General features: G+C 39.0%; 1 protein-coding gene across 3 annotated transcripts; it reads left to right on the top strand.

Annotated features, from left to right (window-relative positions):
• Window positions 1–509: 509 nt before the first annotated feature.
• LOC121680181 (annexin A1-like) lies at window positions 510–10,585 on the top strand. Of its 3 annotated transcripts, none has more exons than XM_042059400.1 (13): window positions 510–671; window positions 1,051–1,136; window positions 1,343–1,457; window positions 6,473–6,567; window positions 6,770–6,883; window positions 6,994–7,084; window positions 7,311–7,390; window positions 7,539–7,595; window positions 7,699–7,792; window positions 7,944–8,039; window positions 8,528–8,586; window positions 8,742–8,864; window positions 10,303–10,585. In XM_042059400.1, exons 2-13 carry the CDS (start codon window positions 1,077–1,079, stop codon window positions 10,357–10,359), a joined length of 1,041 nt encoding a protein of 346 aa, XP_041915334.1. In that variant the 5' UTR covers window positions 510–671; window positions 1,051–1,076; the 3' UTR covers window positions 10,360–10,585. The 3 variants fall into 3 exon arrangements, with proteins under 3 accessions (XP_041915334.1, XP_041915332.1, XP_041915333.1); XM_042059398.1 differs by having other exon boundaries at window positions 511–671; window positions 1,037–1,136; XM_042059399.1 differs by lacking the exon at window positions 510–671 and having other exon boundaries at window positions 678–1,136.
• The last annotated feature ends 1,827 nt before the right edge of the window (window positions 10,586–12,412 follow it).

The raw sequence follows: 12,412 nt of genomic DNA, 5'->3' as shown, positions 1-12,412 counted from the left end.
TGAGATTACAATAAATCACCAACTCCTTGGTGCCAATAGCAGAGGTGGCAATAATTCTGGAGGGTACTGTACAGTCACTATTTATTTCTGTGATTATTAATTGTTTGATTAATTGATGTATTATTAATTGTATTGCCTCTGGAGGAAGCTATCAAGCATTGAGGTCAAACTTTGAGGATGTCGTCTTGGGTTTACTTATGACTCCAGTCCAATATGATGCCAATGAACTGAAACACGCCGTGAAGGTAAATGTCATCCTTTAAGGAAAAATGGATAAATGTTGATACATGTATCAGATAGATTCATGTTTTCTTTTATTTGGATTAAATTGAACTCCTGTACTATGTAACCTAAAATGATTTATTCTTTTCAGTCTTGGTTTGGTACTTGTGAAGTTGATAGCATTCGTCAACATCACACCTTCAACACATAAAAAGGCTATACTCTCTTTCTTTATCTCTCTTTCTCTCTCTCACACACACACACATGCATGACTAGCATTGTTCCTCCTTCTGTTGGGTTAGAAGACAGGTACAACTGGAAGTCTGTTGCGGGTCCACCCTCTTTCACCACACCTACAACCTGCAGCGGCACAATCCGTCTTACGGGTTCATCCTGCGATATTCATATCTGTGTCACTGCATTTCTCTGCAGATAATCCCTGGTGACTGGTAAGTCATCTCTATTCACCTTCACATGAGTTGAGTTTATCTGAGTTAGCCTTTTCAAGCTTCTGCGCCTCATGATTGACAGTAATTTGGTATCCATTCTTAACACGGTTGAAGATGAAGATGAATTTAAGTTCAATGGATTTGCTGTGCTATTATGTCTCTTATTCAGATAACTCCAGAAACAAAAGGCTTAACAAATGTTAAGTGTTGTGACTTTATAGTCTATTTTGTGTCACTGAACCAAATATTTCTAGAATAACATGTATAGTATTGGCCTGTTTAATTACCATTAATTATTTCAAAGCAAACGAGGGCTTTATGTGCTTGATATGCTGGCTATAACGTGTTATTTTTTTTCTTTCTAGATTCTGGTTATTAGTCATAGATTTATTCTCAGCTATATCAATGGCATTCTTCAAGAAAATCTTTAAGAAGGTCACAGATGATGAATCAGACCAGGATTTGGTAAGACTTTAAGAGAACTGAGAGGACTGGATGGGGCATTTACCTGCACAGTATCATACCATTTGCTCCCTTCAAAATGATTAGACTGATGTCACAGGAATTTTGATGACATGTTTGGTACTCATGGCATGTGTAGTATGTGTTTACATCATACACACAATTGTAGTGCTCCTCTCATCGTAAAAACATCTGCTGTGTTGTTCAAGGACTTGTTTGTTAAAACCCCTGTGAAGCCTCCATACTATGGAACAGTCACCCCAGAACCCCACTTCAGTGCCATCAGAGATGCAGCGGCACTACAGAAAGCCATCAAGGCCAAAGGTAAGATGGAGATTATGCAAACAGTCAAGCTGAATTTGGCAATATAAAACTATGAGAGGAATTGACACTGTGACGAAGGGCTGCTCCATCCTATGATTCATATAACTAGATGTATCGCATAGCGGTACAAAATATGACCGCCGCTCAGTCCTGTACATCCGTTCCGCGAAAATAAATCACACTTCAATTTGTCTCCATATTTTACTCCATCCCCCACTCTTGAAACTTTTGTGTATGCTTGTTTGGCATGCCTGAGTGTGTGTGTGCGGCTGCACAGAAAGTACCCTACTGGCGCTGAAAAGGTGAATAGATTGTAGAATAGCCAAAGTTGTAGCATTGTTATAAAACCTTTAAAATCTCTAAACAATCACAAGTAGGGCAGTTCATCACAGTTCATCCATTGCAACTGGATTGATGAAAGGTCACTTACACCTGTAGGCTACATTGTATTTGGGAAAAGCAAAAGGTATCAGTATAATGTTATTTATTTATTTATTTATTTATAAACAAAAACATCTCTCAGTTCCGTGCCGTTTTCAACAGCTATCAAAAACAAAGGTAATTTTTGGATGGATGGATTTTTTGTGAATGTTTCTTCTTCTACATAAGATTTTAGTCATCTTTAGTTCATGTAATACTTTATTGTCAATGCACAAATTAAGTAACAGTAGTCTGAAACGTTATTGTTAATGCACAAATTAAGTAACAGTAGTCTGAAACGAAATGATGTTTTACATCTAGTGGTGCAAATAACAATGTCCAAATGGGCCTTGATGAAATGCGTCGCTAGACTGTTCATACACATTTTAACGGGCCAAAGTTGAAGAGCTGTTGTCCGTTATTGTTCGTGCAAATATAGGCTGATTCATGTTCCCTTGCATTGTGTAACTGAGGTCCATGGCTAGTCTGGCTTTCACCAGACCAAGCTCAATCTTTTAAGAAATCAAAAAATAAATAGCGGGCAGATCAGGCTGGGTTCACCAAGCCTAGTCCATAGGCACCCGATATTGTTCACGCTCTGGCTATTCTAAATGCAAAAATGCATCAGGGAGTTATGACAAAACTGTAACTAACACACTAGATCCTAATAGAAAGCTGTTAGCTTCCCTAAGCTACAGGTAGGCTTATAAGGTAGGCCTATTTACAACATAAATTGTCAATAGGCTATGCTGGCGACCAGATATGTGGACTCGAGTCACATGACTTGGACTCGAGTCAGACTCGAGTCATGATTTTAATGACTTCAGACTTGACTTGATAAAATTCGGCATGACTTGCGACTCGACTTGGACTTGAATACTATTCACTTGAGACTTGACTCGGACTTTGCCTCTTTGACTTGTGATGACTTGACATGTCTCGAATCAAAAACTAAATTTCCTGATCGTGGACCAGTTACCCCACAGACGCTTTCCCGCGACTAAAAAAAAAAAAAAAAAATAGCGGAGACAAGCGGCCAGAGCACAGTACAGTACTGCCGCTACCCCCACACGCGTTACGCACTGTGTGTAGGGCACCAAGAGACAGAGGAAGGACCAACATTTAGCCAATCACTAGTAGCTTTACTGCAAACTGATTTGCACTCTTGTTAGAGAACGTTTAATGTCAAAAAGCACCAACAGCATGTTACATAAAGTTGATACTTTTCGAGTCCTCTCCATTAAGATCCAACTTGAACTTATGCTAGCCTACTGCATTTAATTGAGAACGCATCCAAGCACGCACGAGAGGGAGAGAAAATGAGTAGGTTCCAGCTGGCTTGTCATTGTTGATGATGATTGATATCTTCTTTTAAATATAAGAAACATATAAAAGGAAATCGTGAAGGCAACAAATACGAGATTAGAGGAGATTGTGAATTATCCGGTTCTCACTAGCCTACTGTACTGTTATAAACTATGAGATCCAGGTCACTATGACATAGCTGCACTCACTGTGATTTGGAAAGTGGACAAGAATATTATGAAGAGTTGTCTTTGCCTTGTGTAATGGAACTGGTCTTAATAGTCTTGAAGTATTCAATAATTTATTTACATGAAGCACATGATATGCCGATTGAAATACATTTCACTCAGCTACTGTAGCTAGGTGGCTACTGGCTACCAGGCTCATAATTCACTTTTAATTGCAAACAGAAAATGTCAAGCAAGCATCATGTCATACATGCTTCTCTTTCCAAGGGAATGAAAGCTGTTTGTGCCAACTTAATATCATGCTTATCGTTGTTAATATTGTGCTATACATGTGGCACAAACAATGTTTGAGTTTGTGGACTAGCCATAGGCTATATTTGAACGGAGCTGGTAAAAAAAGGATCATTATGAGAACGTGTGACACAATGGGCTTAAAGTGACAGTGCACCATTTACAAATGAGATAAACAGCATCAAATGTGTAGTATTTCTTAAGAAATGAATACTTTAAAACAAAATTACTGTCATTATTATCTTTTAAATAATATAAAAGTGTTGACCTTGGCTTCCCTTATGAGTCGCCACTGCCAGACAGCCTAATAAATTGTTTGCAGGCAAATCTGTGGCCTAGTGAACTGCCATCAGTCAAAGTATTACTCATCCTTACAGTGGGCTCCGCAATTTGGAAAAACAATATATATATTTGCAGCTGTGCTGAGTGTTATGTAGCTATCCGTTTACAGATTACACAGGTATGCGCATGCATATGTCGTAAAAGATTACAAGACAGAAACATTGAACATATTTTAATCTGTATTTATAAACAAAAAATACTGTGGATTAGATGGAAGTGCTAAAATTATGATCCATAGTCTAATAATGGCATTATTAAGTGAAGAGTACCTGATGACTTGTTCAGGACTTGAAAAAGATTGGGACTTGGACTTGGACTCGACTTGGCTTTGATGTGACTTGGACTTGGACTCGACTTGCCCTTCTCTGTATTTACTTGGGACTTGACTTGGACTTGACTGCTAAGACTTGGGACTTACTTGTGACTTGCCAAACAGTGACTTGGTCCCACCTCTGCTGGCGACACAAATAAAATCTCCTTTGGAAACCAATGGCTTACGCCTTACAGTATCAAGCGGACTTAAACTGCCATATCGTGGCGAAAAGTTGTAATAAAATTCACGCAGCTCCATGAGTCAAGGAAAGCGCGAATGAAGTAGCCACTTCTAAATGGGACCCACTACACAGTAGCTTATGGTGTGTTGCTAAAGCAGCCATAATGAAATTAAGGTGTCATTGTTTGGATACTTCACACACACACGCTTTTTAATTTCACAGACTACAACTACCAAGCTGGAATCAAAGCACATCGATTCCCCTCTCACACCCTGCACGCACTTAAAACAAAATAAACAGGCGTCTCAGTCTCACGCATGTACTGTATAGGCAAAACTGTATCAGACCGGTGTGACGTTGGTAAATCTTCCATTGCACAGAATGATTTTTGTGGCACATGCAACAAATGACAGTCGAAAGATACAATTACAGTGCTGCTATCAATTTGCTTGGTATAACCGCATTTATAGTTTTCTACAAATGCAATCAATCAAATTGGCCTCCATCATCACTCAACCAACGCTAACGATAACATTACCTACGTCCTTATTGATATTATAAGATTAACGTACCTGCAATAAAAACCAAGCATGTCCGATAAACATCCTCAGATTTATTTCGGCTTCAAGAAGAAATGGGAATTACATTTCATGTGAACATCATCCTATCCTTATTAGACATTCTCTGCGGTAAACTATAGTCCTTGTAGGAAGCGTCCATTGTTTTTCCAACCCACTTTTAACTTCCAACAAAATTACGTCTCACTGCAACGATGCGCCATCTAGTGGACAAACGACTACTTATCGCCAATACTGGAAATGCAGCCATGATGATGATGATGAATATATATGTTGGCTTTCTTTTAATCCTACTGAATTTGTAATTATGTATCGGCCGTTCTAATACCGATAGTATGTGGGTGCCTGTGTGTGTGTGCATGTGTATATGTGTGCACCGCCATCTACAGGCCAATGAGTGTACAGTCACTAAATGTACACATAATCTATTTTTTTTAAGACCCCCCATGGATGAAATTCTACGAAACTTGGCATACCCCCAGAGAATGCCAGGTCAATCATACAAATAAAATTTGGTGCAGTTCTGAACATCTTAACTGAAGATAGGGGCGATTAAAGCAGAATAATATTGCATTTTCATTTTTTACCGGGGGGGTGCAAATCACAAATGAGTGATTATGGGCCAGATTGATGTGGGCCCTTGAGACCAACATACCATAAAAGATTCTTCATCCTCGGTGCCACGGTTCAGGTAGTTATTTAGGAAAAACTGCATTTTTTGCGGTTCGGGGGGCCCAGCACGGGGGGGGGGAGTGGACCCCGGGGACGAAACGAAATTTTTCCGTAAAAGTCTAGTGGGGCTACATACCCACCAAACTGCATGTGTCCCGGGTATCGTTGACCAAAAATTCAGGAAGTAGATGACGGGAAAAAAAAAAAAAAAAAACTTTGACAATCCCTATATGACCGCTTCGCTAGCGGTGGTCATAATTATAGACAGCGCCCTAGACTGGTTTGAGACATGAGAGAGACAGGGAGAGAAAAAGACTGTCCACCTTGTCCTGTTTCCTGTCTCAATATTTCATCATTTTTCACAAATACTGTATATGGAATGTTTTCCGTTGCCTCAACCAAAAAAAACCCAAATCCCCTTCAACAGGAACAATAGTGTTACTTTTGGTAATTCTGATGATGTGACAATTCTGAAAGCAGCCTTTTAGGATTTTCTTCCCCTTCTAAAACTAGCAAGCCACTAATAAAAGCTTGCAAGCATACTAATTGGTGTATTTTAGCAACATAATTGACAATGCCTGGCCCTGTCCTTGGTGCAACTGGCTGGGGCACCTGCACCACTAAAAAAATAAGTGTGCATGAAGACAATGTAATTTTCTGTGAGTGATAGTCATTTCTCTTTCTTATAGTAGTAAATTTTTGTTAATGATCTTTCCCTTGATCAGGTGTAGATGAGGCCGCCATCATAGACCTGCTGGTGAAGAGGAGCAATGACCAAAGACAGCAAATCAAAGCTGCCTATCAGCTGGACACTGGAAAGGTGTGTTCCGACAGGAGGACATTTCTGCCACAGTCAAAACTCAGTCCCAGTTTTTACTGTACTTCTCTTCTAGAGGAGCAGACGTGTGCTGACACTAAATATTCCTCTATGTCAGGACAAATGGCTTTTCATCAGATGCCATGGTTTGTAGAGAATAGACAGCTGTGTTTTGTTAAGGAAGTATGTCTTCTTTATGTTTCAGCCTCTGGAGGGTGTTTTGAAATCGGCCTTGAAGTCAGACTTTGAGAATGTAGTTCTGTCACTGCTCATGAGCCCCGCCCACCATGATGCCCACGAACTCAAAGAGGCCATGAAGGTATAGTGTAAATGGAAAAGCTATCTACAGTCATTTGTTTTTATCCCACAATATCTATTTGGTGACTTTATGAGGTGAAGATATAATATCATCATAATGTTATTCAACAGGGTTTGGGGACTAAAGAGCACGTCTTGAGTGAGATTCTGATCTCCAGATCAAACAGACAAATCAATGAAATTAAAAAGGTCTTCAAGGAAGGTATGGGTCCTGCCATTTTAAGTATGAATGTGTCTGCAGAGAGAGCAGGCGACATACAGTATTATCTTGTTCATTGAGTATCCTCCTCTCACTTGTGTTCTGACCTTGTGTTCTGATACATAAGAATTAATTATCAAGAATTAATTATCAAACAAGAACTCCAATTGACCCACCATGTCGTAATACTGTAGTTTGTAAGACAGAATTGTTTTATCGTCTTTCAAAGTTTATGATGAGGATCTGGAGGAAGACATTAGAAATGACACCAGTGGAGATTTTATGACAACTCTACTTGCCCTCTGTAAGGTTAGTCGTCAGGATCAAAACTTTTTAAAAGTTATTTTGTTCATTTGTGAATCACTTTGCATGCAAATATATTTGTCCCATGAATTCATCACAGTCATATCATACTTGAATTGAGAGTGAGAGAGAGATTTACCCATGTTCACTGCAGGCAGATCGTAATGAACAGCATTATATTGATGACAGCCTTGCCAACAAAGATGCAAAGGTATGGTTTGTACAACCCTTTACAAAATAAATGACCACAAAACGAGATATTATGTGTCACTCTAATTAGTCTGATTTATGGCTGGATTATTCTATGATTTCAGGCTCTGTATGCAGCAGGAGAGAAGCGGAAAGGAACGGACATCGCTGTCTTCATCGACATCTTCACCTCCAGGAGCGGACCTCAGCTCTGCAAGGGTACTGAAAAGATGATACAATTTTTGCTTAGACTGTTGTTTCTGCAAACATTAATCTGTAAACTATTGATTCAACTAAAAGTATTTGATCTGCAAAGCCCACTTCATGTGTGAGTGAGTGAGTGTGTGTGTGTGTTATTGCCACTCCACAGTGATGAAGCTGTATTCCCAGTACAGTGAGGAGGGTTTGGCTGATGCAGTCATGAATGAGCTGAAGGGAGATACAGAGGACTGTTTCATGGCATTAGGTAACAGTGGCAATGTCTGTCTTACTTTATATTAGGCTTTTTTAACATGTGTATATGTATGTGAGTGTGTGTGAGAGAAAGAGCAACGAGAGAGAGAGAATATGTGTGTTCAAGGTGTGATGTTAACGCACGGTGAGTTTGACTTTGCTCACTTATATCAACAAGTGCAGTATTCAGGAGAAAGAAAGGCATAGAGAGAGATATTGAGAAATGAGAAATGTGAAAATCAACATAATGGTCAACAAGGGGTAAACTATGAATTCCCATCCATATCCAAGTGTGTGTGTGTGTGTGTGTGTGTGTGTGTGTGTGTGTGTGCAGCCAAACAGCTCAGTCTTCAAACATTCTAAAAATTACTCTGTGTGTGTGTGTCATCAGGATCCTGACAAACCTGTAGTCTCAGTACCTGAGCTTGTTGACCACCACGCTAGCCTTAGGAATGCCTGGGACACAATGACTAATCTAACAAATGCCTTTGTCCTCTTCAGTGAAGTGTGCCTGGAACCCAGCTACCTACTTTGCTGAAAAGCTTCACTTGGCAATGAAGGTAACTAGTATACTGACTCCTCTATTGCTATGACAGAACATACACACACACACATAGACACACACACACACACACACACACACATTTTGTAGAATACTGCCTCCCTTGTGTAAAGTGTACATTTCACAACCAAAGTTATCTCACCAATCCTGCAGGGCTTTGGGAATGACAGTGACACCATTACTAGAATCATTGTGAGTCGTTCAGAGGTGGACCTGAAGAATATCCTAAAGGAGTACAAGAGGCTGCATCAGAGGACCCTACAAGAGGACATTCTGGTGGGTATATATTACTCAAACAACACAATAACACAGACACACAGACATATTATATATGCCATCATTCAAACAACACACACTAACACAGACGTTATTATATATGCCATCACTCAAACAACACACACTAACACAGACACATTATATATGCCATCATTCAAACAGCACACACTAACACAGACATATTATATATGCCATCACTCAAACAACACATACTAACACAGACATATTACTGTATATATGCCATCATTCAAACAGCACACACTAACACAGACATATTACTGTATAGATGCCATCATTCAAACAGCACACACTAACACAGACATATTACTGTATAGATGCCATCACTCAAACAGCACACACTAACACAGACATATTACTGTATAGATGCCATCACTCAAACAGCACATAACACAGACTATTCAGGTGAGTATGCTATTGCAGTCCAGAAAGCGAAGCAGTCTTATATTCAATGGAATCTTTCCCGTTTCTACGTGAAGTTCTGTATTCTTTGTTGAATGTTTTGATAGTTCATTGATGAGCAAGATTTGAGCAAGTTTGGTTTCTTAAACCTATTCAGGTTTCTGAAGTCGGGTTCTGCTCAATGTTTCTTTCTGGAATATGGGAGTTTTTCCTTGCCACTGTTGCCATATGGCGTGCTTGTAGGGGGTTAAGGGATAGGGCTGCCAGTCTTCCGATCGTTGTGTTCCTTAAATGTCTGTATATAAATTCATATAATCACAATAAATACTAACAACATACTAAGGCTAACCGCTTAAAGTCCACATCAACGGGGCCTAGGCATTTGTTAGCCAAGCCTATACTGTATATACTACTAAGTATTTCTGATATGTTGCTGATTGAATCATAAATGGCTACAGCAACAGAGGAATGAACACCTCTTCGTTGCACTTTTAAGCACTTTGAGCTGCATTCTTTGTATAAAAGGTGCTATACAAATAAAGCTTATTATTATTATTATTATTATTATTATTATTATTCAGCCCCAAAGAGTCAACAAAGGGTTTCTGTTTGAGGCAAAGTTCTGCATATAATTTAATAGTGTATGTCTGTATGCATCTGATGCATATTTATTTCTTATTTCTTTGAGGAGCATCAATTATGATATAATTGTTATAATATCTAATACACTGACTGGAATGAACTGTTCTAGTCTGAAATGTGATGTGAAAAGGCCATAAAAGGAAAAGGTTGTAGTTTGGCTATGTAAGCCCCTGAGTGGAAGAATGCTGTATTGTTTTACAGCATAATGCATATTGGAATTTAATCATTCCAGATGTTGCAGTTATCAAAACTTTGTTCTGCTCTAGTGGTCCGCTGATGGGAGAGAAAAAAACATGCTTTTTTCTCATCTTTCCTAATGATAAAGGCAGACTATGTTTTCCTAACCTAAGTGCTTGTCAATGACTTGCTTTCACAGGCTGAGACTAAAGGGGACTTTGAGAAGATTCTCCTGGCACTGTGTGGAGACAACTGAGCTCCCAACCCTCCACTCTGTCCACAGGATGTCAAAGTATGGGCCTACTATCTACTAAGTCTGCCCTCCAGTCTGTCAGAAGAGTCCATCCTCTAGGTTGTTCATGTTACTGTCCATATCCAAGTCATATTTTGAGATATCAGTTTGGGGATGCATCATGGAGAGAGCTGTGTAACAATTTATAGAATTAACAGCTAATAATATAAAATAAATTATTTATTCATTACAGTGTTTTCTATGTAGTAGAATGTAGCGTTTTCTATGTAGTAGATTTCTGTTAAACTAACTGTATTTGTCATCACTTTTGTGTATAAAATTTATAAAGGAGTCAGTGCAATTTAAATAAACCAAATACTGTGTTTAATAATAACTGAAAACTATTAAAAATACTAAAAAATATATAATACAGTCAGTTCCTTGAACCTCATGGAAAGCCAAAATAAATAGCATATCTCTAACACAAAGCACCCATTCATAAATTGATGTCTGACTGTGCTCTGACAAAGTGTTTAGAAAGTGTCAAATAGTGAAAAGTTTAATCCCTCTAACAAAAAGGGTAATGTGTTGTCTGCATGCAGTAGAAATTAAATTGTCCAGTAGAGGATGGCAAAGAGCGAGCTGTTGCATCCACAGGCTGTCCAAATATCTTGCAGCTATTAGGACAGTTAAAGGAGAATTCCGGTGTGATATTGACCTAAAGTGTATTGAAACATGATACCAAGTGTGAACGTATGTCTCATAGCCCATCTCGGCTTGTCCCCTGCACTCCAAAATCTGGCGCTAGTTAGCCGATGCTACCAACAGCTTTTTCAATAGTGGTGCTTCGGCATCGGGCTAGCCATGCAAATAAATCACTGTTTTACACCCATTTACGAGGCTCAATGTATCTCCACACTTCATTGGTAGACTTCCGAGGGCCCTGACATTTAAAACGAGACATTGAGAACTTTGAAAAAGCACTGGTAGTTTACTTACAAGACGATTTATACAGACAGTATCTTCACGAAGTTTAGCGTATGACTAAATTCAAGATGGCTGCAAATGCTAAACTTCGTGAAGATACTGTCTGTATAAATCGTCTTGTAAGTAAACTACCAGTGCTTTTTCAAAGTTCTCAATGTCTCGTTTTAAATGTCAGGGCCCTCGGAAGTCTACCAATGAAGTGTGGAGATACGTTGAGCCTCGTAAATGGGTGTAAAACAGTGATTTATTTGCATGGCTAGCCCGATGCCGAAGCACCACTATTGAAAAAGCTGTTGGTAGCATCGGCTAACTAAGTCATGTCATGATTTACTGTAAGTGCATATGAAAAACTACCAGTACTTTGCACACATTTTGAGACTGGTGGCATACACTTTTCTTCATGTATAGCTACCACTTATTTCATTATCATGCTTAAAGTCAGGCTCACATTCTATACCATTGCTTTTCTGTGATAGTTATTCCAAAATCCCACTTGTCATGGCATGTTTTTCTTCTCGTTTCAAATTCAATTAATTGCAAACTATCATTGTGATGAAAACTTTTAAAATGTTTTTTTTTCTCTTAAACTTGCTTACACACACCCTTCCCTGTGAATTCCATCATTGACAGACCATGACAGTGCAGCTGGCACATTTCACCAGCATGTCCAGCACCATGGTACTCTATAAAAGGATCAGCCACTGGGCTACCCAAGAAATTGCCAGGATTGTTTTCTTTTTTCTTTTTCTTTTTTTTTAACAGCATGCTGTACTAGCTTGCCGTATTGGCACCATGGCTGGCACAGAGACTGGTTTCTTCAAAGCAGGCTATCTGCTCATCATGCAATGGATAGCTAAGCTGAGGAATCCAAACAAGCATTACAGCCAAAGTGGGAGATGATGCCTAAAATATAAAGCTTCAGTAGGCCTAGCGTTCTACTTATTTAACTTTTAATGCCAGTAAGTTTTAATCCAAAGCGTTAACATGAAGAAAGCAAGTGTTTATGTTACTTAGTTAGTTTATTTGTCCTTACATAGGAAATTTGTTTTCACATACCACACAAGCCTCACAGACATGAAATAGGTACACA

This window comes from Alosa sapidissima, chromosome 13 (assembly GCF_018492685.1).
Source record: "Alosa sapidissima isolate fAloSap1 chromosome 13, fAloSap1.pri, whole genome shotgun sequence".
NCBI lineage: Eukaryota > Metazoa > Chordata > Actinopteri > Clupeiformes > Clupeidae > Alosa > Alosa sapidissima.
The sequence above is the reverse complement of the archived record's forward strand: the minus strand, read 5'-3'. Positions and strand labels throughout refer to the sequence as shown.